Below are 27,205 nucleotides of genomic sequence, written 5' to 3' on the forward strand. Positions count from 1 at the left end.
AGGTCCAAATTAATGTAAAAAATGGTTTATAATAGAAACACATAAAATATAATCTCCTCTAGATCTAAAGTCATCAAATTGTGTGTGCTGACCATTCTCGAATTTAAAAGTCAATTCTTGAACCATGTTCCTGTAACGATATCTGCTTACAATTCACGAGTTTACAAATCGATTCTAGGACCATGTTACTGTAACTATTACTGCTAACAATGCTCGAGTTTACAATTCGATTCTAGAACCATGATACTGTAACTATTACTGTGAACCTGTTGAAGCTAAACGGAATAGCCCCCTTCCACCGTGCACTGTACAATGTTTCTTTGCATACAACTCTCGAGTGTACAAATCGATTCTTGAACCATGTTACTGTAACTATTACTGTGAACCTGTTGAAGCTAAACGGAATAGCCCCCTTCCACCGTGCTCTGTACAATGTGTCTTTGCATACAACTCTCGAGTGTACAAATCGATTCTTGAACCATGTTACTGTAACTATTACTGTGAACCTGTTGAAGCTAAACGGAATAGCCCCCTTCCACCGTGCACTGTACAATGTTTCTTTGCATACAACTCTCGATTGTACAAATCGATTCTTGAACCATGTTACTGTACTGTAACTATTACTGTGAACCTGTTGAAGCTAAACGGAATAGCCCCCTTCCACCGTGCTCTGTACAATGTGTCTTTGCATACAACTCTCGAGTGTACAAATCGATTATTGAACCATGTTACTGTAACTATTACTGTGAACCTGTTGAAGCTAAACGGAATAGCCTCCTTCCACCGTGCACTGTACAATGTTTCTTTGCATACAACTCTCGAGTGTACAAATCGATTCTTGAACCATGTTACTGTAAATATTACTGTGAACCGGTTGAAGCTAAACGGAATAGCCTCCTTCCACCGTGCACTGTACAATGTTTGTTGGCATACAATTCTCGAGTGTACAAATCGATTCTTGAACCATGTTACTGTAACTATTACTGCTTACAATTCTCGAGTGTACAAATCGTTTCGTGAACCATATTACTGTAACTATTATAGCTTACAATTTTCGAATGAACAAATCGATTCTTGAACCATGTTACTGTAACTATTACTGTGAACCGGTTGAAGCTAAACGGAATAGCCTCCTTCCACCGTGCACTTTACAATGTTTCTTTGCATACAACTCTCGAGTGTACTAAATCGATTATTGAACCATGTTTACTGTAACTATTACTCGTGAACCTGTTGAAGCTGAACGGAATATAGCCTCCTTCCACCGTGCACTGTACAATGTTTCTTTGGCATACAACTATCGAGTGTACAAATCGATTCTTGAACCATGTTTACTGTAACTATTACTGCTTACAATTCTCGAGTGTAGCAAATCGTTTCCACCGTGCACTGTATTACTGTAACTATTATAGCTTACAATTTTCGAGAGTACAAATCGATTCTTGAACCATGTTACTGTAACTATTATTATGAACCTGTTGAAGCTAAACGGAATAGCCTCATTCCACCGTGCACCGTACAATGTTTTCTTTGCATACAACTCTCGAGAGTACTAATCGATTCTTGAACCATGTTTACTGTAACTATTACTGCTTACAATTCTCGATGTTTACAAATCGTTTCGTGAACCATATTCCACTGTGAACTGTACAATTATAGCTTACAATTTTCGAGTGTACAAATCGATTCTTGAACCATGTTACTGTAACTATTATTATGAACCTTCTTGAAGCTAAACGGAATAGCCTCATTCCACCGTGCACTGTACAATGTTTCTTTGCATACAACTCTCGAGATGAACAAATCGATTCTTGAACCATGTTACTGTAACTATTACTGTAAACCTGTTTAAGCTAAACGGAATAGCCTCCTTCCACCGTGCACTGTACAATGTTTCTTTGCATACAACTCTCGAGTGTACAAATCGATTATTGAACCATGTTACTGTAACTATTACTGTGAACCTGTTGAAGCTAAACGGAATAGCCTCCTTCCACCGTGCACTGTACAATGTTTGTTTGCATGTACAAGATACAATTCTCTCGAGTGTACAAATTTGATTATTGAACCATGTTACTGTAATTATTACCGTGAATCTGTTGAAGCTAAACAGAATAGCCTCCTTCCACGTGCACTGTACAAATGTTTTCTTTACATACCAACTCTCGAGTGTACAAATAGGTTATGAACCATGTTACTGTAACTATTACCGTGAACCTGTTGAAGCTAAATCGGAATAGCCTCCTTCCACCGTGCACTGTACAATGTTTCTTTGCATACGACTCTCGGGTGTACAAATCGATTATTGAACCATGTTACTGTAAAATATTACTGTGAACCTGTTGAAGCTAAACGGAATAGCCTCCTTCCACCGTGCACTGTACAATGTTTCTTTGCATACCAATCTCGAGTGTACAAATAGATTTATTGAACCATGTTTACTGTAACTATTACCGTGAACCTGTTGAAGCTAATCGGAATAGCCTCCTTCCACCGTGCACTGTACAATGTTTCTTTGCATACAACTCTCGAGTGTATAAATCGATTATTGAACCATGTTACTGTAACTATTACTGTGAACCTGTTGAAGCTAAACGGAATAGCCTCCTTCCACCGTGCACTGTACAATGTTTCTTTGCATACCACTCTCGAGTGTACAAAATCGATTATTGAACCATGTTACTGTAAATATTACTGTGAACCTGTTGAGCTAAACGGAATAGCCTCCTTCCACACTGTACAATGTTTCTTTGGTGCACTGAACAATGTTTTCTTTGCATACAACTCTCGAGTGTATAAATCGATTATTGAACCATGTTACTGTAACTACTAACTATTACTGTACAATGTTTCTTTGCATACAACCTGTTGATTATTGCTACTGTAACGTGAAGCCTGTAGTTGACCGCTGGAATAGCTCCTTCCACCGTGCACTGTACAATGTTTCTTTGCATACAACTCTCGAGTTTACAAATCTATTCTAGAACCATGTTACTGTAAAGATTACTGTGCACCTGCTGAAACTGAACGGAATACCCTTCTTCCCGCTGTGTGCTGTACAATCTCTCTTTGCTAAGCTTCCTTGAGTTTACCAATCAATTATTGAACCATGCTACTGTAAAGATTCCTGTGGACCTGTTGGAGCTGAACGGAATTCCCTTCACCCCACGGTGTGCTGTACAATGTTTGTTTGCCCACATTTGTCTGTTCACAGTTCGTCACGCTGTCCCCCCACACGCCTAGCATTGTAGCTAGCGAACGTGAAGAAAGTGGCGTTTACCGTGGTTAGGTGTGTGGATATCTTCAATCGCTGGATCAAATTACTGCTGTTACTTTCATTTTTGTGATGAAGTTAGCACAAATGTCTTCATGACACTTCATGGTTGTAACGATACATTCATTACCTGTCAGTGTTCACAGATCTTTTTATTTTTTCAAGTTTATTTTTTTATTTTTATTATCTTATTTTAAATGTTGTAACCGAAAATAACTTTTATTTAACACATTCAACACTGATTCATGGTGACTTCGTTATGGAAGGGACTTAAAACCAATAAAGTGAATCCCTAAAAAAAGTTTGTTGTTCTTAATTAATAAATGTAATTAATAAATCAACCGACCTATTCACAGTTATAAAAATTACTTATTAATTGTTAACTTATTGAAACGAGTAAACAAGGAGTTTTAACAATTTTACATGATCATGTGCCAGTTTTTTTTATTTATTTTGATTTCTAATTGTTTTAGCTAATATTACCTATTTTTTGCCAATTTACAATGATAACTAGTCGTAAAGATTTGTAAATAAATACTGGTAATTTGAAATAGTTCAAATAATTGTCACAAACAATATCCATTCGTTAAGCAATTTTCCAGATTTTCAAAATACTCTAAAAATATACAACTTTTGAAAATAATGAATAAAATCGTAAGTAAGGGCTTTTAATTTATATGATTCAAGATCTATACTCGTATTGCCTTCAAATATGTAATCAAGAAAGGATATTTAATCTTTCACGCCAACTCCTCTCTTTGAACATGGTTTTAAAAATGAATTCGAAGTATAAACTATTGACAAAAATTCTAAGTCTATTTTATATTGTTAATAATTACTTTTTAAATAGAAGAACTACGTATATTTATATACTCCAAAACCTCTCTTAAATAACATATCGAAAATCTAAAGCACCATTTTCACAAATTGCGCCGACAGTAAATATGATGTTTATTGATTCATTCAAAGAACGGCAATAGACCTACACTTTACAAATAGGGTAATCCCCATACAAATATAGAGCAATTTTAAATCAATGTTAATAGACCCACAAGAACATTCCAGTTCTGGGGCGGTTGATTCTTAGAAAGACGATACCAAGGTACAGGTAGGAAAAAGATACACGGAGAAAATAATTAGATAAAAAGAGACGAACCGAAACACAAAAGGAGAAAACTAGTCTCAGCGAGAAGACAAGAACGAGATGGGAATGAAATAAAGAGAGCCCAAAAAAGCAATAAAAGAAAGCTATGGAAAAAATACAACTGAAGCAATTGCATTTTCGGTCATACCTGGTGTCGTTGAGGGGTTAAGCAAAACGTCTAACTAAACATGAATATTGCACACGTACACTGAAGATTATCTGTTGATGGCAGACAATGCCATCTTCACTGCAGGTTATGGAGTCACAACGGTATAGATTGTAGCCTACGTAATCAGGATAGCTACCATCCACCGCAGCCAAAGTGTTAAGGCTATTCCACAACGTGTGGTCGAATGATAACAAGCTTTGGAACCCGTGCATAGCTTTCAAGGACTACAGGATGTTAATGGGTCTCAAACAACATCATCTTTGTTTCATCAATGTACAATCGATGCTTCCACAACAAAGGCAACGAGGTCACTAATGCCTTCTTGTCTTGCACAACCGTCCATATGGCGAGCTGGAGCAGATATGATCCACATTAGGAACTCGGTGGATAACATTCCACTGACGCAAGCGAGGGGCGGAGCCCCACTTTCTCCCACCTGCTAGGATCCGCGGCGAACTCAGCCTCGGCCGGACCGGCGAAGGACCGAGGACATTCCCGGGTGTTGCATAAACACCGGCGGCCCACTTCAGTGAGGATCTCTCGCGACCCGGCCCACGGCATGCGGCAGTTCGGCTGACCGCTCGTTACATATTGATGTGATGCCGGGGATCGTGGCGCCTCAAGCCCGATATGGTCTGTAGCCGAGGGGACGAGCTGCGTGTCCTTGATGACCTGCGTGTTTTTGCGGTGAGGATTTTCACGCTGCAAGTCGTCTACGAACCGAGATGTCCGTCTCGCAAGTGATGTGGTCTGAGCGATCACTGAGCACGGGTTTGGTTATCATTCTCAAATTGCGGAATTTCGGGTGAATTTGGGCTTGAAATCTCAACCATTTACAAAAGCGACAATGAAGTAGGGTTCTGCGAAGCATCCATATGCATGAATTATGTACTAGCCTATACGGATTCAAGTATTCCGAGTGCGGGAGAAGATTCAATAATACAGAGGTCAGTATTGTGCTTTTCAGCGCACATCCTACTATTTCTTACCTTTCCTTAACCCCTTCGTTTTTTTTTACTGTGGTCATTTTGATACTCGTAATAGAGATTTTATCAGTACAAATACATATACGAGTAACTGTTACTTCTCGAACCGGAATTATTGAATAATACTTATTTATATTTTATAAATATCCGACTGAGAAACAGCCAATCCCCTTTAAATCGTTTTGAGAACGTTTGACTCAATAAAATAGTTTTAGTATCAGATTTGTCGTTAAGAGCCAGATGTACTGGAGGTCTTGATTTTAGCACTATACTAACAATGTTCAACATAAAACACTCTCCTATATTTAATCATATTTTTATGAAAGATGCCTTCTTTAAAGATGTATGATTTGTACATATTGTTAATTGAAAAATAAAACACATTTTTTTACTTTTTATCATTTAAATACTCAAAAAGTATTTATTTGACAAGGAAAACTAAGCGGATCCTTAATAATTAGTGTACAATTAAATGAGACATTTCTCATTAATCTATGGCCAAAAATTAGGCTTAATCGTGTTTGAAGTTTAACATGGGTCTTATTGAGTGACAATTCAAGGTCGTTTCACCATAGAGAAGTTTTAATTTTTAATAATTAATTTGTAATAACGTTACTAATTGGAAATGGGAACATACATTCTCAAGTTCTTCCAAGGAAAGATATCCAGGAGACAGGATTAATTAAAATGATGAGATTTGCCGAGTTAGACATCTCGACTTCATTCAAACCAAGCGTTGAAGTCTCCAAGATCTATCAGTTCTGATATCACTACCAAATAAAATTATGTCGATTGAAAGAAGAGATTTTGGAAAATATGTATATGCCAAATTCCAAGCTGGAGATTGGCACACAACTGACCTAGTACACAAGGTCGCTGGTGACATAGTGACCATGCACAGATCGTGATCTCAAGAAGGGTGTGGGCTGCATACTAAGCTGTTTGACACCCACTGTACGTACTACTTGCTGTTAAACATGCGAGCTTGAGTACAGTACTTCCAGTCATGTCGCTCATCGCGGTATCAATAGTCACTTGTAACGCATAAGTCGTCTAGACGTGCATGAGAGGTGAGTGTGTAATAGGTCTACGAATCGTAGTCCTGATTTATATTACGACGGTTGGATGGTTGACGGTTTATTAAAAAAACATATTGTTTAATAGCTTAGGAAGAAAAAATAACGAGGAAAGTCTCAAAGCTTAAGGTAAACGTATTATTTAGCGGAATATAAATGTCTCAAATTTTATCTTTGATACTTATACATGAACTAGAACTCTCAAATAAAGATTAACAGATTACACACGCACGCAGGCGAAGTCTGTTATCGAACCTCATCGTGCATTATCACCTAATTACTAATAGGAACTTAGAACAGCTAGTTAGACTGAAAAAACAGCATAATTATAGACGTTGAAAACCCTTGAATGTGTGTATGCAAAAAATGTGTATTATTTATTTTAGCAGTGTTTATCAGACCGGAACAACGACACAAACAAATAAAATATGGAAATCACTAGTAAAACTAACAGGCATTTAAAATATTTTAAGCTCAATAAATTGCCATAACAGTAGATAGCTAAGTTACTGTAAGAAATCATAGTCTATAAGTTTGATCTTATTTTTACTGAGAATTATTGGACAAAAGCTTGACATTGTGAAAATATATTTTCGTCCAATTTGCTTAAAAGTAAGTAAACATTTTCTTACCAAACGTCTTTATCAAAAGTTTTAAACACTTAAAATTTTTATCTTCATCGTACTTTAAACATGTCATTAATACATATTATTGTTCTTGTAGCCTAAATTTAAATTACATCAAACTTCACTTATTTCTACACTGAATATTCTTCAGCAAAGCAACTGATAACACAGGTACAGGCAGAATTTACATATGATATGCTAAACTGACTAAAATCCGGTCCGCGATGGTTTTTGTCCTCAATGCCATTATTGTTGATTAATTGAATGCCGTATGACAGGTACTTCTTCCTATATTTTAATATTTGATATATTCTGTCTTCATATAATCAATCACTAAATAAGCATCACATTTAAAACTTCCCAACATAAACCTTTTCCAAATAATCTGCTTAATAATAGGTCTAGGTTCTAAATATATGTTTCATATTACTCTTTTTATGAAAGATTATTATAAAATGTTAGTCTAACTATTCATAGTCAGAGAATTAACAGTATATACATCCTGAAGAAGTTACTGAATTCCTGTCACACATTAATTTGTACTACTATGGGTCAGATTTTATTATATCATCCCACTTATTAGAAGTTATATAGTCCAATATTTATCTTGATTCATATTTTAACTAATTGAAGATCATGAAGAAACATCTGAAAAATACTAATTAGGCTCACATATTTCCATCACTTCCGAGCCATTTACCAACGAAATGAAGTTTTTCAAGCTTAATATTCTGTTATATATAAAAGGAGAGGCCGACCTCTCTTCAGCCTATTATGTCCGTTCTCATGGACAACTGGACTGATAGAGGGCTTATCAATCAGAAGGAAAGTTGGTACAATACAAGGTCAACCGTATTGATAAAAAGTGCAACTGCCACAGACAGAATATGATGCTGCGCTATCTCTATAAGTCAGACCCAAAATCCGACGTCGTAGACCTTTCGACCATTTACTCTTTCAACATGCACTCCCATTACATACTCTCTCTGTCTTTAATGTTGGAGTGTCTACATAATATGAGTTTGCTATGCAATGGTTAAGTTTAACCATTCATGTATGACAATGTTAAACAACGTTTTCGTTACATACATTTTGTTGTTACAGGAAATATGTTTAATAAATCGATCGATTTAAAGGACTGCAATATATGGTAGAGTGTAATCAGTGCAAGCTAATCCAGATAAATGACACCATTATTTGATAGAGGAAATTTTCATCCCCCAAAAGTGGAAGAAAAAAGGACAGTGGTGTGTATTTTATAGTTGCAGCGGGTAATTAAATTTCAATGTAAAAGGGATAGCGGGATTTCGGACAAATGCCACTACCATAAGCAACAAGAATTTACTACGCTTTATAGAACTGGTATCTGTACACTTCTATGTCGGGTGACAAAACCTAAGAAAGGTTAAACTAAAATCAATAGAACTAATAAAACATGGCGATGAACACGAATCATAGAAAGGTAGGCTTGATAGCAAACCGTACTGTATAAGTTGATTTTATTAATTTTCATGCACGCTTGGTCTAAGTGATAACTCTTAGATTTCCTCACCCAAAGAAGAAGACAGACACACGTTGTCGAAAAGTAGTGTTCCACTTATTGTTTCATACTTTATGATGGCGTATGTCCGAAATCTTTTTATCCTTTAAAATCATTAATTGTAAATTAAGAGCTTTAAACGCAGACTTATTCAAATTTATCAGTGAAAGATAAAAGTAAAATTTTTGTCAAAATCTACAAGTCACATGGTAATTTGCACATACCACCTTTTCTTAAGCTCTCAACGAGGTTTTCAAAATAAAAATTTTCAAGGGCCACTTTAAAAGTAACAAAATGTAGTCTACGTAACGAGTGTATGCGCTCCTACATTCCAGGTCATTATTAGGAGCCAGTGACCGGCGTCAACTACTTTACCAAAAACAGTACCGGTCGAGCAAGTCCACGGACCTCGAAGTTTAAAAGGCTGAGCGGTTCCTCCCACAGCCCGTGACGTCAGCTGCCTACGATACCGGCCCACCTCGCCGCCTCCTTAGGACGTCGTATAAATATTCCTGTTAGAGATATTGACGCCTATAGCCATGCCTACATAATTAATACCAATGCTTCATTTTGTAAATGATTTAAGGTGTCTCAGATTATTTACGGAGAGTCTAATTTCGGGAGATTGTTTGTAAATGGCCATGTGCTTTGTTATGAAACCCCAGTCGATTGTCAAACTAAATTGTAAATGTTATTGATTTAATAATTAACCGACAATGACGAAACCCAATGAACCTGCACAGTTGCGAATGGAAATAGAAAGGAGGAAACGGTCTCCTGCGTGACGCAAGTGGTTACCGGTAAGTAGATACGTGAATCTAGCCAAATGGCCGGTCGGTGGATTCTTGTAGTGAACAGGATCGTTCTGCTCGGCTTCCTCGAGTGACATACGAGGGATTTAAAGTGGTCGTTGTAGTACTTAAGAAGAGACTAGGTCAACAGGAAAGGTAAAGTAGCACAAATGTGGCATCTATGGATTTGCAAAATACAATTATAGCTTGATTTCAATTCCAAGTGCCATTTACATTTATATCAGTTAATAATCTATACAAATGAGAAAATTTTTTTCTTCAAACAAATCTGCTAGTAGAAGTCACCGGACATACAAAGCAGGTTACATGACTATACACATGTTTAAGATAACATATACCGAAACCGGTTTTCTGAAGTGAGATGGCAAGATGCGTGTATTTATCAAGGATTACTGGTTTGTAATTTTTTTCATACCCACTGTTACTTGAAACTGCCCATTTTGCATTGTGCCTTATCAAATATATGGCCATTATAACCGTTAACCGTTTGTATGGCTGTTGTTTATTAAATAGATCTTTTTCAAACTACCTTATCTTTTTAGAAACACTAGGTACACTTTACATGTTGCCATACGTTTTGCAATATTCTTAGTTGTATTAATTTTCTTTCATAACATCATATAAAACAAATCTGCTTGAATCGTGATCTGTCTAATTGCTTACTTTTATTTTGTTTCAGTCAGTATGATCCTTCTGCACATCCAAGCCTTAGGGGCGGATTGCATACATCTAGTAGGGTCGTCCTCTCTTTAAACAGTACATTTATATTCAATAATGCAATGAACATAAATGTATATTCCCTTCAACGATATATTTTAAAGGGGAGAGGGATTTCTATGCCAGAGGCAATTTAATATTTTATACACAATTTTTAGAGAAATTTTGAAATTGTTATGACCTTCCTCGGAATCGAACTCGTATGATATAATACGTTACTCTATGTCTGAATCACTAGGTTAGAGAGCCATAGCCTTACCCGTAATCAACGGCAAAGATCAAGATATAATGATTGCCAAAACAATAAATAAATAATTGACTCAATTCTTCATTACAATTGTAAAATATTCTTCAAACCATAACGACGACCATTCAACAGCAGTATAACAAGTTAACGTCTAATATTTTTGATTGAGTTAAATATTTTATTTAGATCAAAGAAATATTCCGTGCACTGACTTAGAATGTTCAAAGCGACTGTGTTTTGTATCCATACGACTCTAAGAACTAGAGGACTCTACAAGCACCAAATTTCTGAAGTTCTTTATTGTCCCAAAATGTACATATGAGTTAAAATACTAATAATTTTATACTTTCTCTCATGATACACTGATCTCATAAATCTTCGTCTGTATATCTTTAAAATCCAATAAGTAGTGGTACCATTGCTATTAAAATGGTATTTCTTTAATTTTAATTTAATTGCTAGTTGAAGAAAGGGTCCCATAAACTGTGGAATTCGGGGGAAGGAGGGAATTTAGAGCAGGAAAATCGTATAAACTAGTTTAAAGTGAATACAGTTCTATAACCAATTTACGAGTTTACGTGTTCTAAATTGTTTAATTTTGTACATGTCTCCATTCCCTAATCCTGTATGATTCCTCGTCGCTACGTTATACGGACGTTGTAAATGTATAGTAGTCTTGTTTATAGGTTTTCAAGAAATAAATTCAACGCTTTCTGTACTGACATTCTCGTAAAGCGCTGCTCTGGCACCACCTACACTCCTGGCCTCCTTATCACCGTCTCAAGGTTGTGACTGTTGAGTGAAGACAAATGATGTTATCAGTAACTTCCCGTCACACTCAGCGCCTGACGCAACGCTTTCCCGCCACCGTTACGAGAAAGTGTTGTCAGCAGTCAGCTTGGTGTGATGTACTTGAGTTACAAACCTTCTGCAACATCTCTTGCGTGGGTTGGCGTGTTTAGCAACATTCAGATCCTCCACTTCTATGCCCAAATACTCGGCTCTCGGTTACTATTCTCCAACAGAACCTGGTCTTCTAAAATTAAAACTGCCCAACATTGTCTCAATCTACTCCACAATGTTACCAATTTTCTCCATTCAAACAATAAATAAGTAAATAAAATAGTGACCTTTAAGCGGGAAATCCGTGTTACGTACCATATTGGATTTACATCACTAGACAAGTATGCGTTATATTTATTGCATAGATAAGTAATACAACAACAAAGTAGAGTGGCAATCCCTAACAAAATGTATCTTTAAATCCACCGTATTTAATATTCTATCGCGAGGGAAAATCATACTCGCTCTGTACACTGGAGCAAAGACCGTTTGTAAAGTTTTACGTCTTTAAAATATTGCAATGTTCGGTAAGCAAGGGAGTGGTATGCCATCTTTGGTAGTTTGGACAAGGGTGGTGAATTTCCCCACGAGGATCTGACAGGTTGTGTTCGGCGGTTTGTGGAACTGCTGAAATCATAGACTGGTAGGCATCATGGTGTGCAAAAGGCCCTTGAGGCTTAAGTGCATGGCTGTAGGCCGCCCCATAGAAGAAGAAGAAACAACGGCCTGATAAGCATTAATTTTAATCAATTTCACCTAATAAAGTTGAATGAAACCCTTCCACTTTGTCTGATATAACGATTTATGGATTAACCAGCCCTAAGAACCACCTTTTGAACTAAATATGCAGATTGTAAAAGTATGGTGTAGATTCATGTTTGATAAAATCTGGATTTCTTGTTATTTGTTAATGCTTTGGAACAGAGTTTAAAAATTGTCGGAAGAATAAACTAACACAATGGGAACATTATACAGGAAACAATTCTGAAATCTTATCCTATACTCAAATCTTCCACTTGGATAGGCATACGAACTGCGTAAACAAAAAAAACACGACACAAATTTGGCGTTTATTTTGCCCACTATTAAAGTTCACACGGTTGCCTCGTTGATGACACACGATCTAAGGTTCAAACTAAATAACATATCCACACTTTTAGGCGACAAGATCATGCTTGTGAAGCTATCAGTGGCCTCACGTTGTAGATGTGACAAGTCGAACCTCAGTTATTGATATGTGGCCACATTCATAGCATCGATCAACTCAGCATTGCATTCCACCTGCCACCTGAATATCAATGACCCATATGTGGCCGTGTATCTTTTACAGATCACACCGGAATTTAAGATGGCTTTTTCAGTATCAACAAGTACCTGTTTCTGTGCCACAGACCAACCACAAGAAGACGATGTTCTCCTCCACGTAGTACTTATGAGACAGATTGAACCTCAGTTATTGATATGTGGCCACATTCATAGCATGGAACAACTCATCCTTGCATTCCACTTGTCACCTGAATATCAGTGACCCACAGGTGGCCGCCTTAATGTTCCTCTTCAGTATTAACGATCATTTGTCTCTCTCCACAGTCCAAACACGAACCAGCATTCACTGGGTCTCAACAATACCCTGACACTCGAGTTCGTGCCAATTTTGAGTGGCGTATGCAACAGGCAGTAGTCTCCAACAGGCTTTGTTGGAATGTATATGCAGAACTGTTAAATCCAACATTTCAAGCCAAACTGGCAGTACAGGCGACATCTGTTCCTTTCGGTTTTGGCTTACAATGACACTGTTGAAAATTTATCACTGTGACCTGACGGTTCTTCCTTAAACCATATCACGTCTTACTACTCTCCTCACCACGGATACATCCGGGATTAGTTATAACATACATATTGTTAATATCAAACCACGGCCATATTGATGTGAGAGTGTGTATGGTGGCTCATTTCCGTCAGCCATCCTACTACGTTTGCGCACGCGAGCCCTTTGCTGTCATAGTTCAGCGCCTTTACCTGGAAAAAGGGATTTCCATTGGCGCTTAAATATCTTTTCCTGGAATTCATCGTTTGTCTAGAGGAGAAGAGTGTTTGTAGAAGATATCCTCCAAAGATAACATAGCAATAACCAAAAAGAGAGGTAGCATAATATATATGATTACAAACAAAATAACAGTGAAATTCCAGTCCAAGGTTAACATTCGGTACGAGCTTCATACACGTAGCCTATTTTATACCCGTGATTCATTCAAATCTATCCATGTCACTTTAATAAAAATAAGCATATACCATGTTTAGGGAGTACTTTTCATCAAATGCAAGATAGTAAGCTGTAAATAATGACGCTACTTGTATCACTTTTACCATAAGTGATCATTCTTAAGAAAAAATATTCTACAAATAAAAGTTTAAAAAAAGATAAAATATAACTTAAATGTCAATAAACTCCTAATTTAGATAACAATTTCTGTTGTTACTGTGATACTTAATCTGTGTGTGACACAAAATATTTCGGCTCACCTAACTGAAGTAAATATTATTAAGTGTCAAAAATTAATATATCTTATGACGCATTCATGTCTCGTTATGATCCATAAAACGAAGCTCAACTTGACACATACGTCTATTTCATGAAACGTTTCTGTCAACTTCAGAGGGCGCGATGAGTAAGTTGCATAATTATGATTTTATTATGGAGTTCAAAACAGGGAACGCTCAAAATAAAATATATCCTCACTCATTACTTGATTTAAATACGCGTTTAAATATTCCACTTTCATTGCCTTGGTTCCTTTTAAAAATTGAATCAACAAGAATTCGGAGTTCAGCTTATATTCTAACTCAAAGGGATACATCTGTTTTAATATGTTTACCTATATTTTACCTTTGCTGAAACTTAATTAACAACCTAAATGTGTATTAAAATAAAAATGGATGGATTTTTATTTCAATAGAAATTCATCCATTTTTATGTTTTTCAAATGCATTTAAAATATAGACAACACATTTTAAATCTTATTGGAGATTTTATTTAATTTTGTAAATTAAAATGATAGGCATGCATATGGGAATGTTTAAAAATTTCCAAAATGTTAATATTTTGGTAACATGTTGTAAAAATAATTCAAATACCGTTAAAATAAATTCATCATCTCTCATTACCTATATATGATCTATATGTTTTTACGCGCAAAGTCCTAGTTATGTTTATAAAATATCCTACACTAAATAGATAAAGATGGCCTTAATAACTAAAATATTGACAATAATGTTTCATATTGATTAAGATATTTATTTATATTTCATAATTAACTGCCTCTCCGAAAAATTATTCAATAATGCAATAATTGTTTAATAATACGACCTATGCAAATCTTTGCATTTTGTACATCAAATAGGTTTTTAGACAAACGTACAATATTACTATGTCTTGTTAAATTATTGCCAATCACGAAGATAAGCCTCCATGCATTGCTTGTACCTTTAAAAATCTTTGACATACAAAGCCGTGCTTTTAATATAAATGTAAGATCAGTCAGGCCTTTTAGCAGGATATTGCAACTTATGTTTATTACTATTATTCGCTTATACCTGTATGAATGCCGGAATATTAGTAGCATAATATGTTACAATTTTCCTTAAGAAACTTTATTATAATGTAGTATCTTAAATACAGAAAGTGATATAAGATTGTGTCTATACCGTACTGTGTATATGTAATTATAATGTAATCTATCGAGGTCAGGATGTCTACATGAGTGCCGTTATACTTTCCAGCTGGCGGAATGCGCTTTCCTCCCGGCAGTAATGATCCACAAAGTAATATTAACAAGTTTGATACGATTACACTAATTAAGCCGGTTTCATTATTACTCTGAATATTAATAAGTAATCATTTACTCGTCTAGCCATGGCATATTTGAACGCGACGGAGAGAAATTTAGTACAATGTACTTATAATGAAGTTTCCATTTACATTATAACGGGAAATTACGTGACCATTTAATATGGTCAAGGTTGACTCAAGTTTTATCTAGTTAAATTTATTATCTCTCTTCTAATAGTAAATCTGTCACAAACTATTTTTGCAGAGACGTTAGATTCGACTGCGAACGAATTAATTAGCTCTTGTAAAGACAATTTCATATTTGTATCAATCGGCAAGACAAAACCTCTGAATGTGATTATGCATTGTACCCTACTAATTTACGTTTTATGTTTTTGGTTAAAGATGGCTCTACTCTGAGGGTCAACCGTCCTACCGACCCTAAAGCTAAACTTCTAGATCTGCCCTATCTAAGGCCTAACTTCACCCAGATAAGTAAGCCAAACACTCGTATTCGTCAAGGTACACAGGTCAGGTATGTTGTAGTCACTAGGCCTCACCAGGTAAAAACAGATACACGTGTGTTTAACGAATGGCCCGCATCCGGGCTGTGGCAGGATCGTGCTTATTCCAATAATTTCTTCCCCAATTTTAAACCTGTTACTGAGGCGTATGACAGCACATGTCGACAAAATTTCGACACAACCTTGTTTTTCTAGAAATCAATAGAGAAATTTCATCCAAGAAAGAAATTGACCATCAGCCATGCTAGTGTTGGTCGAAGCCAATATGCGAGGGTATCAAAAGTGTTGCGAAATAATAACTTTTTTAAGATAACATTTTTCTTAGCTGGGCACATTTAAAACCAATCGTCAGACATGTAAATACACGTTAAATCCAGAGTCCTCATAATATGCACACACAATCTTAAAGTGGTGGCTTTCAGTCTCTTTACTAGTTGTCTGGCGGTCGGTTTTAATTGTGCCTAGCTAAGGAAAATGTAATCTGAGAAAAAAAATCATCTTTCATATTTTTAACCCTTTTAATACCTCCCCACTTCGACCTCCACCAAATCATTGACTCTCGGCTCCTGGACAACAAGATGTTACACACTTCTCCAATAGTGTATACATATAATTGACAGAGAACATATTGGAGGTACTATCTGTTATGGCCATCTTAAACTTTCCAAGCTTTTTAGATATTAAACCCTTGATATCCGTTGTTGGATAGATGGAGGGAAAACAAAATAGGAAAATTTGATTTCTAGAGCTTTCCATCAGCTGAAACCACGAGCAGGTGTTTGTCACATAACTAATAAAGTACAAACACACGGGTCACTCACAACTAACACTCACGACGTGCCAGCTGCATACTCACAGCCAATCGTCACCTGGTCGCAAAGTAAACAATTAGGGCAGCAATTACCTGAGCCAAGATGGCGGCGTGAGCCAGCGAGCGTGACAGGACGTGGGACTGTCTCACGGCAACCCGAGCCTCTTCACTCCCAAATACACTTTCCCGCCAGCGCAGCAAGCTCGGGGTCAAGAACCGGGCCAATATCGGGTGACTTCGCCCTCTCGGGCCTGGTCAGTGACGGACCTGCCTCACACACACGCACGTGAGGACATGGTGCAGAACTTCCTCATAATCGATCTTGGACCTAACCACTTTCTCGTTTTCCAATATTATTCCAGGTTTCGGAGGACTTCGTGTAGCAATGTTTGGCGAAAAAGATAAATGAAGGAATATAATAATTGAAGTAGTCGAAGCTTTATGGATTCTGAAGGAATACTTCACTGTCAAAAATCTTGGAACGAAACCAAAATATGTATTACGTTGATTGTAATACTGGCAAAGTAACTATGAAATAAGGAATTTAAAATATTTAAAGTTACTTTCAGGTTGAAACTTTTAAAACTGTGGAACACGTTGTACTTGATGAGCAGTATGTGTTAATTTATTAATTTATTTTGACTAAGCATAATTATTGTAATATAATAAGCAAAAATACATAATTTAAAAACGTTCCCTTACAATAAAAAATACTTGTGATTCAATATAGAAACAAGTTAAAAATAGTGCAAAATGTTGTGTTATTGTAAAACATTTACACTAGTTATTACCATGAATTTTATTTTTATTTTAATGGGTATAATTTTATACAAAATACATTTTCAAGTAGCTTAGAAATAAAAAAAGGTCTATTGGCCAATGAGAGGCACACAATACAAACTGAAAGAATAGGAAACAGCGCCTATTGCAGGGGTTTTATGGCTTCCACTGTGCAGTGGTCAGAACCGAACAAATGTAAAATATTTTCTTCAATTTCAATTAGCAACATTACTCAATTTCCAAAATTGAGTTTGTTGATATTTATTGTAAGCTACCAACTAGAAGAAATTTGTACAAAATTGTTTTGCATTTAGTATAAGTTACGATAGACTATAGGATGATTTATAAACAAAATTAGCTGTAAGAAATTTAATATTTAGCGAAGAATATAAATAATTGTAACAAGGGAAAGTGATAAATTGTATAATTGGTGGGATACGAATCGCCATTTAGATTTAATACTGTATTTCCTTAATACTGTTATACTGACCGCATCTAATAAAAATTATTATATTTTATCATAGTCTATACTGTAAAAATGTTGGTTTTTCTATTGCAATTGCATACCGGATATTGTGTTACTAATAATTAAGGTATTTATCCAATTATACTAATGATGTGACGAATTAATTGATTATTAATTAATGTATAAAGACGCAGATGCAAACAGATACGCTTAATAGCATATTGATGAGGTTCACAACTGTTCACAGTTATGATTGCGTACGAATTTCATATTGTAGCTCGAAATTGTTCTTGTCATTTTTATTTTCTTACATTTGTTCAGTGTAATATTTATTGAGAAGAGAAATAAATTGATCATTTCCTTGTCGTTTACATGTGATTATTAATATATGTATTCATTGACGTCAGTAAGTGAATAATTAATATAATACCATAGCATGATAAAATAAAATTGAACTAAATTAACATATTGCATTAAGATTCATTTCACAAAATATGAACGGTTAGTTATCGGTCAACATTTATGCCGGTGTACGGCGACCTAAAGCGTTAATTAGAAAATGTCTTTACAAGAAGAATATCTGCATCGTTAGTACATAGTTTTCTCAGTTTTAACAACTATTTCAGTGCGTCAATATAAAAGATTCTATGACTAACAATAAATGTTATACTAATATAGAGGAATAGTTAGTGATTATAATAATACTAGAATAATTCAAAGGCCTAAAATCCCTCGTGGAATAACTTTCTAATTTTACTGTCTTCAAGGGAGGTACATAGAAGATTGTAAAAAAAGGTTTGTAAATAATGAAAAAATAATCCAACCGAAAACTTATTGTCAGGACGTAGCCAGCGAGGGGATCCAAGGGGTCCGGATCCCCAAATATTCAATTTTTCAATTACTTTTTTAGTAAACGATTATTATAATTTAAATAATTCAGTACTAATTACATGTACTGCTGAAATGTCATTCTCAACAAAAAAGGTTGTCAAGTAGACTACTTTTTAAGGAACAAAATGAGGCCTCTCTGTCCACTACGGAAAAATATTAGTTTTCTGGACCTCCGCCAAAGTTTTTCCTGGCTACGTCCTTGACCGATTGAACCACCTTAAAATCAGGAGACTTGATAAGTTTTTGCAATTTTTTATCTTTCTGTACAAGAATTTCGCATGCACATAAATGAACCGCTCAATTCTTGTTCTAGAATTGGTAGGGATCGGTTAATAATACTCTCCCAGGCTTCGAAGGCTACCCCAATTTGGGAAGTCATTAAGTTATAGTAGCCTACTTAAGTTCTTTCCCAATCTTTTCATAGCATCTACATATACTGATCTGGTGTGGACAATTTGTAATAAATATCCATATGGACGAAATGTAATAAATTTAATTATAACATAGTGATTTTGGGTACTGAAACCAAGTAAATAATAACCTTTCACGTATTAGGTATATCTCTCAAAGTAGGCACCAGGACGACAGACTTGGGACTAGCTTTTCAAAAACCAGTTCACAAGTACACTATCATTTTCAGCGGTCCAGATTTCGCTACTGTTAAATATTAAATGCCTTACGTCAGAACAGGAACCAGATCAGCTTTGTTACTAAACTGTCTGGACAACTGGACTAATGGCAGGTTTTATAACACGTTTCATGCTCCCGTTATATAAATGAATCATAACATTTCACTGTGGATTAGACCCTTTTAAATCTGAACCGTTTTGACATAAATCTGTTGAGAAAATTGGACATGGGGATTTAGCTGGATACAAGCTGCTCATATTTTATCGCGTTAATGTGGAAATTCGATCAATATTTATTGAATTTGACTTTTTATTAAGCTAATCCAATACCTTTGGCTAATCGATTTGTCAGGCTGTAAGATTAAATTCAATGAATATTTATAAGCCACTACAATTACTCGTACATTAACTCCATGAGTCAAATTTGGAATGTTTTTTGTTCAAAAAAAGTAAAGTTTATTTCAACATCAGTTCCCACGATAATTTTTAGTATATTTTTATAACATTGTTAGTTTGAATGAATATCCGAACACAGAAACTTTAAAGTATTGTAATATAACATTTCATATATCATATGTCAAATATACTAAGTGCGTGAAAGGTCTGACTAGTAGTATTAAACAGAGGTAATACACAGTACCGATGGCGTGGGATGAATAGAGGGCGTTTCACACCATAGCAGCCTATAAATGGCTCATGACTCTCCTGACCTTGTACTCTGACTCCAGTGACTGCAGTGTCACAGCTGAATTCTAAGAAGGCGACTATAGAGAACGGTTACGATGAATGGGTTACCCACTGCCCTAAATCTTGTCAAGTTTAATATTATATTGATTATATATGGTAGTGTGGTCATGTTTTCAGCTACGTTGAGATAATATATTGAGGATTCTTTGAGGTAAATCTGTATGAAATTAATTTTTATTGCGTCTCAGTTCAGCCCTTATAAAGTGTCTATACCAGCAAATGTTATTGAAGGGATGGACTTTGTCATTTGAAACGTTGTTTCAAAGGTTTAATAATAATTCTGGGGTTTGAGTAGTTCGTCCTACTTAAAATTGCAGGACGACCTTGAATTATGGTTGTTGAAAAATTAGCAATGGTAATATTGTGAAGAAAAAATATTCCTATTTACCAAAGCTAACAATGTAAAAATAATTGGTAGCATATCATTTTTACACGGCAGCTCACATGTTTAAATGCTTTAGTGCCTTATTAAAGATCTGTGTTTATTTCGTCATCACATACTAAGGACTTTTCCGATTTGGATCTACCATAGCCTGTTGGAGTTCTCACATCACCGGAAATATCACAGCCAAACTATTACCGAAATTATACTTTTAATTCCAGTTTTTAACGGAAATAAATATTAAGTGATGAATGCCTTAAATGAATTTTGTCATAAAACCTGTATTTGCGGTAAAATATTTGATTGTTGCAGTTCACATGTCAATGGAAGATATTATGGCATTGATTGAAAGTGCATAAACTTAGGAAACAGTTAAACGATTTTGTCGTAAGATATGATTTCGAGTGTTCACAATTAGTTAAGTTACAAGATGATTACGTCAAGATTACAAGAACAGAAATACAGAAATTAAATGCAAAACAGCTCATTGAATTAAATGACGATTATTTGTGATAACAATGTGACGATGGCTTCCGTGTTTTGGGTTCGTGTGGAAAATATCCAGGAGAAGGCAGGTAGATTAGAGTGCAGAGATTATGGTGGATTTCTTAAATAATCATTACTTAATTCACACATGCTGGATAACATTTCTCTGTTTAGCAGTTTTCAATAGTTCTAATTTTCATAATTATTGATTTTTTCTTATTTGGTCAAGAAGATTTACATTTAAAATAAAAAGACAAAATGGTAAGTCAACTATTGTTGTATATGCCAATCTGTAAAACATGTTAGCGAGACCGCAAGAGTTACCCCGCACCATCTAGGGGGATGGTTATTGTCCTGTTAGTGGTTGGGGATTACTGAATCCTTCTGCCAAGTATAAACCGATAATTAAAAGATTATTTTTATATTGGGATGGATGGGTTGACCCGTTAGCACATTTTAAATATTAAAAAGATTACGTGAGCTAATATTATTATTTAGCAAATTATACGGATTCAATTGAAACACTGGTCGAATAGATCATAAGAATAGTCTTTAAATTTAATTAGTTCCAGGGTACAAGATAAATAAATATAAAGGAACAAATCGTGATCCGAATAGAAGGAAGATACACAAAAGTAATGCATCCAAAAGGAATCGTTATCAGCCAGATTTTATGAAGTGTTTACATAAGACGGCTAGATCAGTTGAGGCTAGACAGAGAGACTTTAACGCTGAAAGTGACATGAACCGTTATCAACACGTACATAGTAAAAATTCAAAAAACGCTTAATATTTTAGAGCGAGGAAATATAAAAACGCAGGGTTACTCAATTAATTAATAGTGATGTTAAGTAATGAGTAGATTGAGCTCCGTGACAGTCTGAGAGGCCCAACGAGGAGCGGGCAGTGGCGGTGCGCTGCCATCGGAAACCAGTTTCTGGAGGAGGAGATGCGACTGGTGAGTTCCCGGAACCTGGCGCGGTTATGCAAACTTTGCCTACATTCCGCAGTGGTCCTCTAGCCTCTCCCGTCGCTACTCAAGCCGTCGTGAGATAACAACAATAACAGCTGAGTGGCCGGGACGTCAACTGTGTCCAGCCTCCTTTCACTGTAGTTACTGCACTGGCTGTAATTTCCTGCGTTATAGTTGGAAGTGAGTCTGTAGTTGGGCTCGAAACGCGAATACGACTTGTGTGAATCTATTTGTCTAGTGTGGGAATGTATAAAGTTTTTATTGCAATCCACATACGTCATCTTATTTGACTGTAAAACTGCTTAAACGTACAGTCTCAGCTGGATTCGTCATTACATCGGTGTTCTAGTATCTTTGGACTAATTTATGCTATAGCAAGGAGATAAGGAACGAGAGGAAAAGAGATAGGCACAAGATCTGCCTGCGCATTGCCGTTGACACGGTGATTAGCATTACTCGTCAAGGATCCGCGCAGTTCTTATAGTTGTTTGTGCGAGTTAGTTGTGTTTTGTCTACTAATATATTTGGGACTGACAGTATATCGGACTCGCTATAACAACTAATAAGTGACATGTCCTCTCCTTCCTAAACTCCTGTGCTACATAGTATTATTGTTGTTTGTGCGAGTTTGTTGTGTTTTGTCTACTAATATATTTGGGACTGACAGTATATCGGACTCGCTATAACAACTAATAAGTGACATGTCCTCTCCTTCCTAAACTCCTGTGCTACATAGTATTATTGTTGTTTGTGCGAGTTTGTTGTGTTTTGTCTACTAATATATTTGGGACTGACAGTATATCGGACTCGCTATAACAACTAATAAGTGACATGTCCTCTCCTTCCTAAACTCCTGTGCTACATAGTATTATTGTTGTTTGTGCGAGTTTGTTGTGTTTTGTTTACTAATATATTTGGGACTGACAGTATATCGGACTCGCTATAACTAATAAGTGACATGTCCTCTCCTTCCTAAACTCCTGTGCTACATAGCATTATTGTTGTTTGTGCGAGTTTGTTGTGTTTTGTTTACTAATATATTTGGGACTGACAGTATATCGGACTCGCTATAACAACTAATAAGTGACATGTCCTCTCCTTCCTAAACTCCTGTGCCACATAGCATTCGATATGATCCCTCCTGCAATAGATTACTTGAAAAGGTGCAAGCATTGTCAATGTATCGCCGAAATCCCTAGTCACTTCCTCCATGATTATTCCACTATGCATTTAATTCAAGCATTTAATGGAATTGGCTGGAAAGAGAGGCGCTCTACGGGATTTCTCTGTAAATTTGGAGGTTTGTTTTAACTGAAGTAGTACTATTATGTGACGGTATTCTTGTTATTGCCAAACCCCAAAAGTAAATAAAATTTGTGCGACTAATCTGTAATTGTGATTATAAAAAAAGCAACACTTTTTCATGTTTGAGTTAATTGAATAATAGAAGCTAATTATTAATCTATATACAACGGTGCAGAAGGAGATAAAGAGACTAACGTTCTAGAGTGGATTAGAAGTAGGTAGTGAAACTAGCCAGGTACATAGATTGCTGTTATTTAGTAAGTAGAACGACAGTTATATTTTTATTTGCTTGTTTTGCCTGTTTTGAAATCAATTAGAGTTGAAGTATATAAGTAAGTTTATAAAGAATATAAAGTATTTTGGGATTCATGTATGACAATTTTATAAACTCTTTTCGAGTAAATGACTATAATACTATTTATGGGCAAATTATAGTTTTGAAAATTGTGTATTAGAGACAAATTACTGTCATATTAGCTTCATGATGGCAGCCAAATTACCCATGAGCTAAAGTAATCAAATATTGCCACATTTCACACCAAAGTTTCTTTTCGAGAGTAGACACTTATTAAAAACTATTTTGGCGAAAGCATTCTTGTCGTGTTACCTAATTGATTACATTCTTGTCGTAACATGGTATTGATTAGTAGGGGAACTTATGGTTGTTATTATGAATCACACAGATAACTTTGTGTGTTCGGTACTTCATTCACGATAACCTTATCTTCATACGAGACACTTTGCTAATCAAGCCCTAGCCTTGACAACTATACTTGTGTACTTACCAGGTAATACTCAATAGGTTTCTCTCTGACTTTGTTGTAAGACTTTTGTAGCTCCGTAGCCCGAAGAGCATGGGCGATATGAAGAGCACTGGCGTCGAACCGTCCGTACTGGTAGCTGTCATTGTGTTGGTACTGAGGGTGGTGGTGATGCGGCGACTGGTGATTTGGGTGGTTGGAGTGGCCGTTCAAATGGGGGCGAATATTGAGGGCCTCCGCGTCAAAAGTGCCCTTCCCGCTGCCTCGTATCTGTTCATTGACAAAGTTCGTGGATCTGGGTACATTGAGAGCGGAACGTATCCCGACTGCGGACCCGTCCAGATGTCCCGGGCCTATCTTGGGCACGTGGCTGCTGCAGTAGACCTCCTTGTCCTCCTGACGGTGCTGATTGTTGTAGTAGGTCTTCAGCGTCAGCTTGGTCCCGCACACGGCACACTTGAAACAGCCACTGTGGAAGAACGTGAAGTCCTTGAGCGGTCCGACCCTGTCCACCTGGTACACGGTCTGGTCGCACCGCAGGCAAGTGCTCTCGTAAAAGTTCATCCGATACATTTTCATCGATCGGGGAGGAATCGCACGACCGAGACACACCGACACCACTGCACTTCTACGCGTCGCGGGGGGCGCAGCACGCGGCCATGTTGGGACGGCGGCAACGTCAGAACTGGTGGCCACGGCTGAAGGCCCCTCATTCTCCCCTCTCCGCCCCCCTCTCCAACGCCACTGCTCACCTGTAAACACCTGTAATTTGTTACACCGTTCGCCTCTGTCTCCACCGCTCGCCCGACCCTACATTGTCCGGCCCGACAGATAGTATCTTGCTACCCACAACAGCCCCCTACAGTAGTAGTAGATATGCTACCCCTTGCTAGCGCACACTCATTCAGCTCCGACCTCACAGCAGATCCTGCCTTTCTCCATTGCGAAAACATCTTGTCTCCATTCACCCGCCAAGCCGCTTTGTACGAGCGCAACTTCGGCCTCAGCATTCATAAAGAACCCTTCATGAGTAAAACACATAATGACTACTATCATTTCATGATGGGCAATACAATATATCTAACCAGAGGATGACAAGTAAGAACTGTCGAATTTCTTAATTTTACCTAATTGTAGTATATACAGGGTGTTCATTTGAGAACTTCAAACTCGTATTAAAAGACTTATTGCCCAATACCAAAATTCTGTCAACGGGAGTATATAGTACTAGTTGGGAACAAAAAGACCATCATAAATTCCATCTTATAGACTATATGAATACGTACTTAAACAATTATATGTTGAATCCATCAAAATTACAAATATCGTTTAGAGGGCTGGAAATATTTCTCTTCTGTTTGTTTGTCTGTCTGTCTTTTGCAGCATATTTCCAGAACAAATTGAAATCTGCACTTTAAATTTGGCAGAAATCTTCATCCCTATATATGTATCATCGTGTTTAATGATAGTGCATGCCTTTGGCTTAGCGTTAGTAAATCACTCTGAAGGCTGTCTCACAAATTTTTCTGTCTTTCTGTTTGTAATCCTCAGGTTATATCGAGATAAATTGAGAAATAAACAACTTCATCCATAGATAGCCATAATCGTGTTTAACGATGGTGCATTTCTCTCTTATGTTTCTCGAAGAGTTGTATTAGCGTTGGTAAATCACTCAGGAGGTGACAATAATTTCTTTCTATCTCTGTCTGTTTGTTTGACTTCAGGTTATAACGAGACCAAATGGAGAAATAAAGCTGATATTTGATATATCGCTACTTAGGCTGCATCGAAATCGACGATGGTCCAAGTCCTCCCATGGGATATCCATAGTTTTATGTACAGTGCACCGCGATGAAATCCTACCTTGTTTTTATGGATGCATGAGCAAAACTTATACTCTATGATTTTTTTTACCATACAAAATGAAATATCTGGTAAGCCCTGTGGTAACCATCAAATACTAACCAGAATAAATGTAAACTTAGCACATACTTAGCGAAGAAAATTTACCTAAAAAAGAGTTATATATAAACAATTATTATATTGTGCTTTTTTATCTTTGTGCCATTGTTATGTCATCAGATCATGTTATTTTAATCATAAATGACGCAGTGAAATACCAAATTTTGATATCGGAACTCTCTCTCAAGAACATCTATGCTTACCTATATTTGTAGTATTGTCACATCATGTATCAGGACAGATGATCGTAAGATATGTGTAATGTATAATTCGACGTGTGTAGTCGTTTAACACGTCATGTACTCACTTTTATTACACTTCTTTGAAAGCGTTGAGGTACTACCTTACTTGCCTGCGTTTCGCCAAGAATCAAATGCTTCCTGGTAAGAACCTATATCCCAACTACTCGTATATTCAAATCTTCATATAAATTTACTAGATTTTTCAATTAATTAGACACGTACACCAAACAAGCATCTTAAAAAAACGTTCCGACGTTTCGTTACGCAAATGTAAATTTTATCCTTGGTATGTTTTGTACATTCCATTAAAACATGAATCCATTGAGGGTTTTTTTAATTTAAATTAAATAGAAAATTTGCTATAGCTATTTTTGTTCATAATTTTGACTGCGCCACAATGTGCAATGCAGTACTTTGCAACAAATACAAACAGTCTGGGAGTGTTTACGAATGCAACGTCCCAACAGTCAACGATCATTAATTACTCGTACAAGCAAGAGTCAGTTTAAAAGATTTATTAACAAACTGTTATGATAGATTATACAACTTGTATGTTGTGATAGCTATTATGCATTACGATGAAATTAATTACAGTGCGAGCCTTGGGAATACCCTTAAATACAATATTGTGCGTTATGGTGCACTACGCACACTATAAATACGTATAAAACCATGTCATGAACATAATTTTATCCACGATAGTAATATATCAAATGTTTCTAAATTTATTTGAATAAATTAAAGAGTCGACTGTTCTTGCTTCCATCTTGCTTATAAGATCAATAAACCATTGTTGACAATTTCCGATTTTTTCAGACCAAGTTCAAGCATTAAAATATAATCATGCTTTTAGTGACATCATTAGTTTTAATGTTTGGTATTACATGTTTTTACTGATTTTAATTTAAAGTGCTTAATTACTACTAAGTATTGTATTTATCTGTAACAAACATATTTTTCCTTACGTGCACAAAAACAAAACA

At 36.2% G+C, this 27,205-nt stretch overlaps 1 protein-coding gene across 1 annotated transcript in view; it reads right to left on the minus strand.

Annotated features, from left to right (window-relative positions):
• The window catches only part of LOC124354905 (hillarin), a 79,985-nt gene extending 55,272 nt beyond the window's left edge, over positions 1 to 24,713 (minus strand). The window contains exon 1 of the mRNA XM_046805702.1: positions 24,043 to 24,713. Within this exon, the coding sequence (XP_046661658.1) occupies positions 24,043 to 24,597 (555 nt within the window). The 5' untranslated portion in view covers positions 24,598 to 24,713. The remainder of the gene's footprint in view (positions 1 to 24,042) is intronic.
• Positions 24,714 to 27,205: the final 2,492 nt, after the last annotated feature.

The sequence above is a fragment of the Homalodisca vitripennis genome, chromosome 2 (assembly GCF_021130785.1).
Source record: "Homalodisca vitripennis isolate AUS2020 chromosome 2, UT_GWSS_2.1, whole genome shotgun sequence".
NCBI classification, from domain to species: Eukaryota; Metazoa; Arthropoda; class Insecta; order Hemiptera; family Cicadellidae; genus Homalodisca; species Homalodisca vitripennis.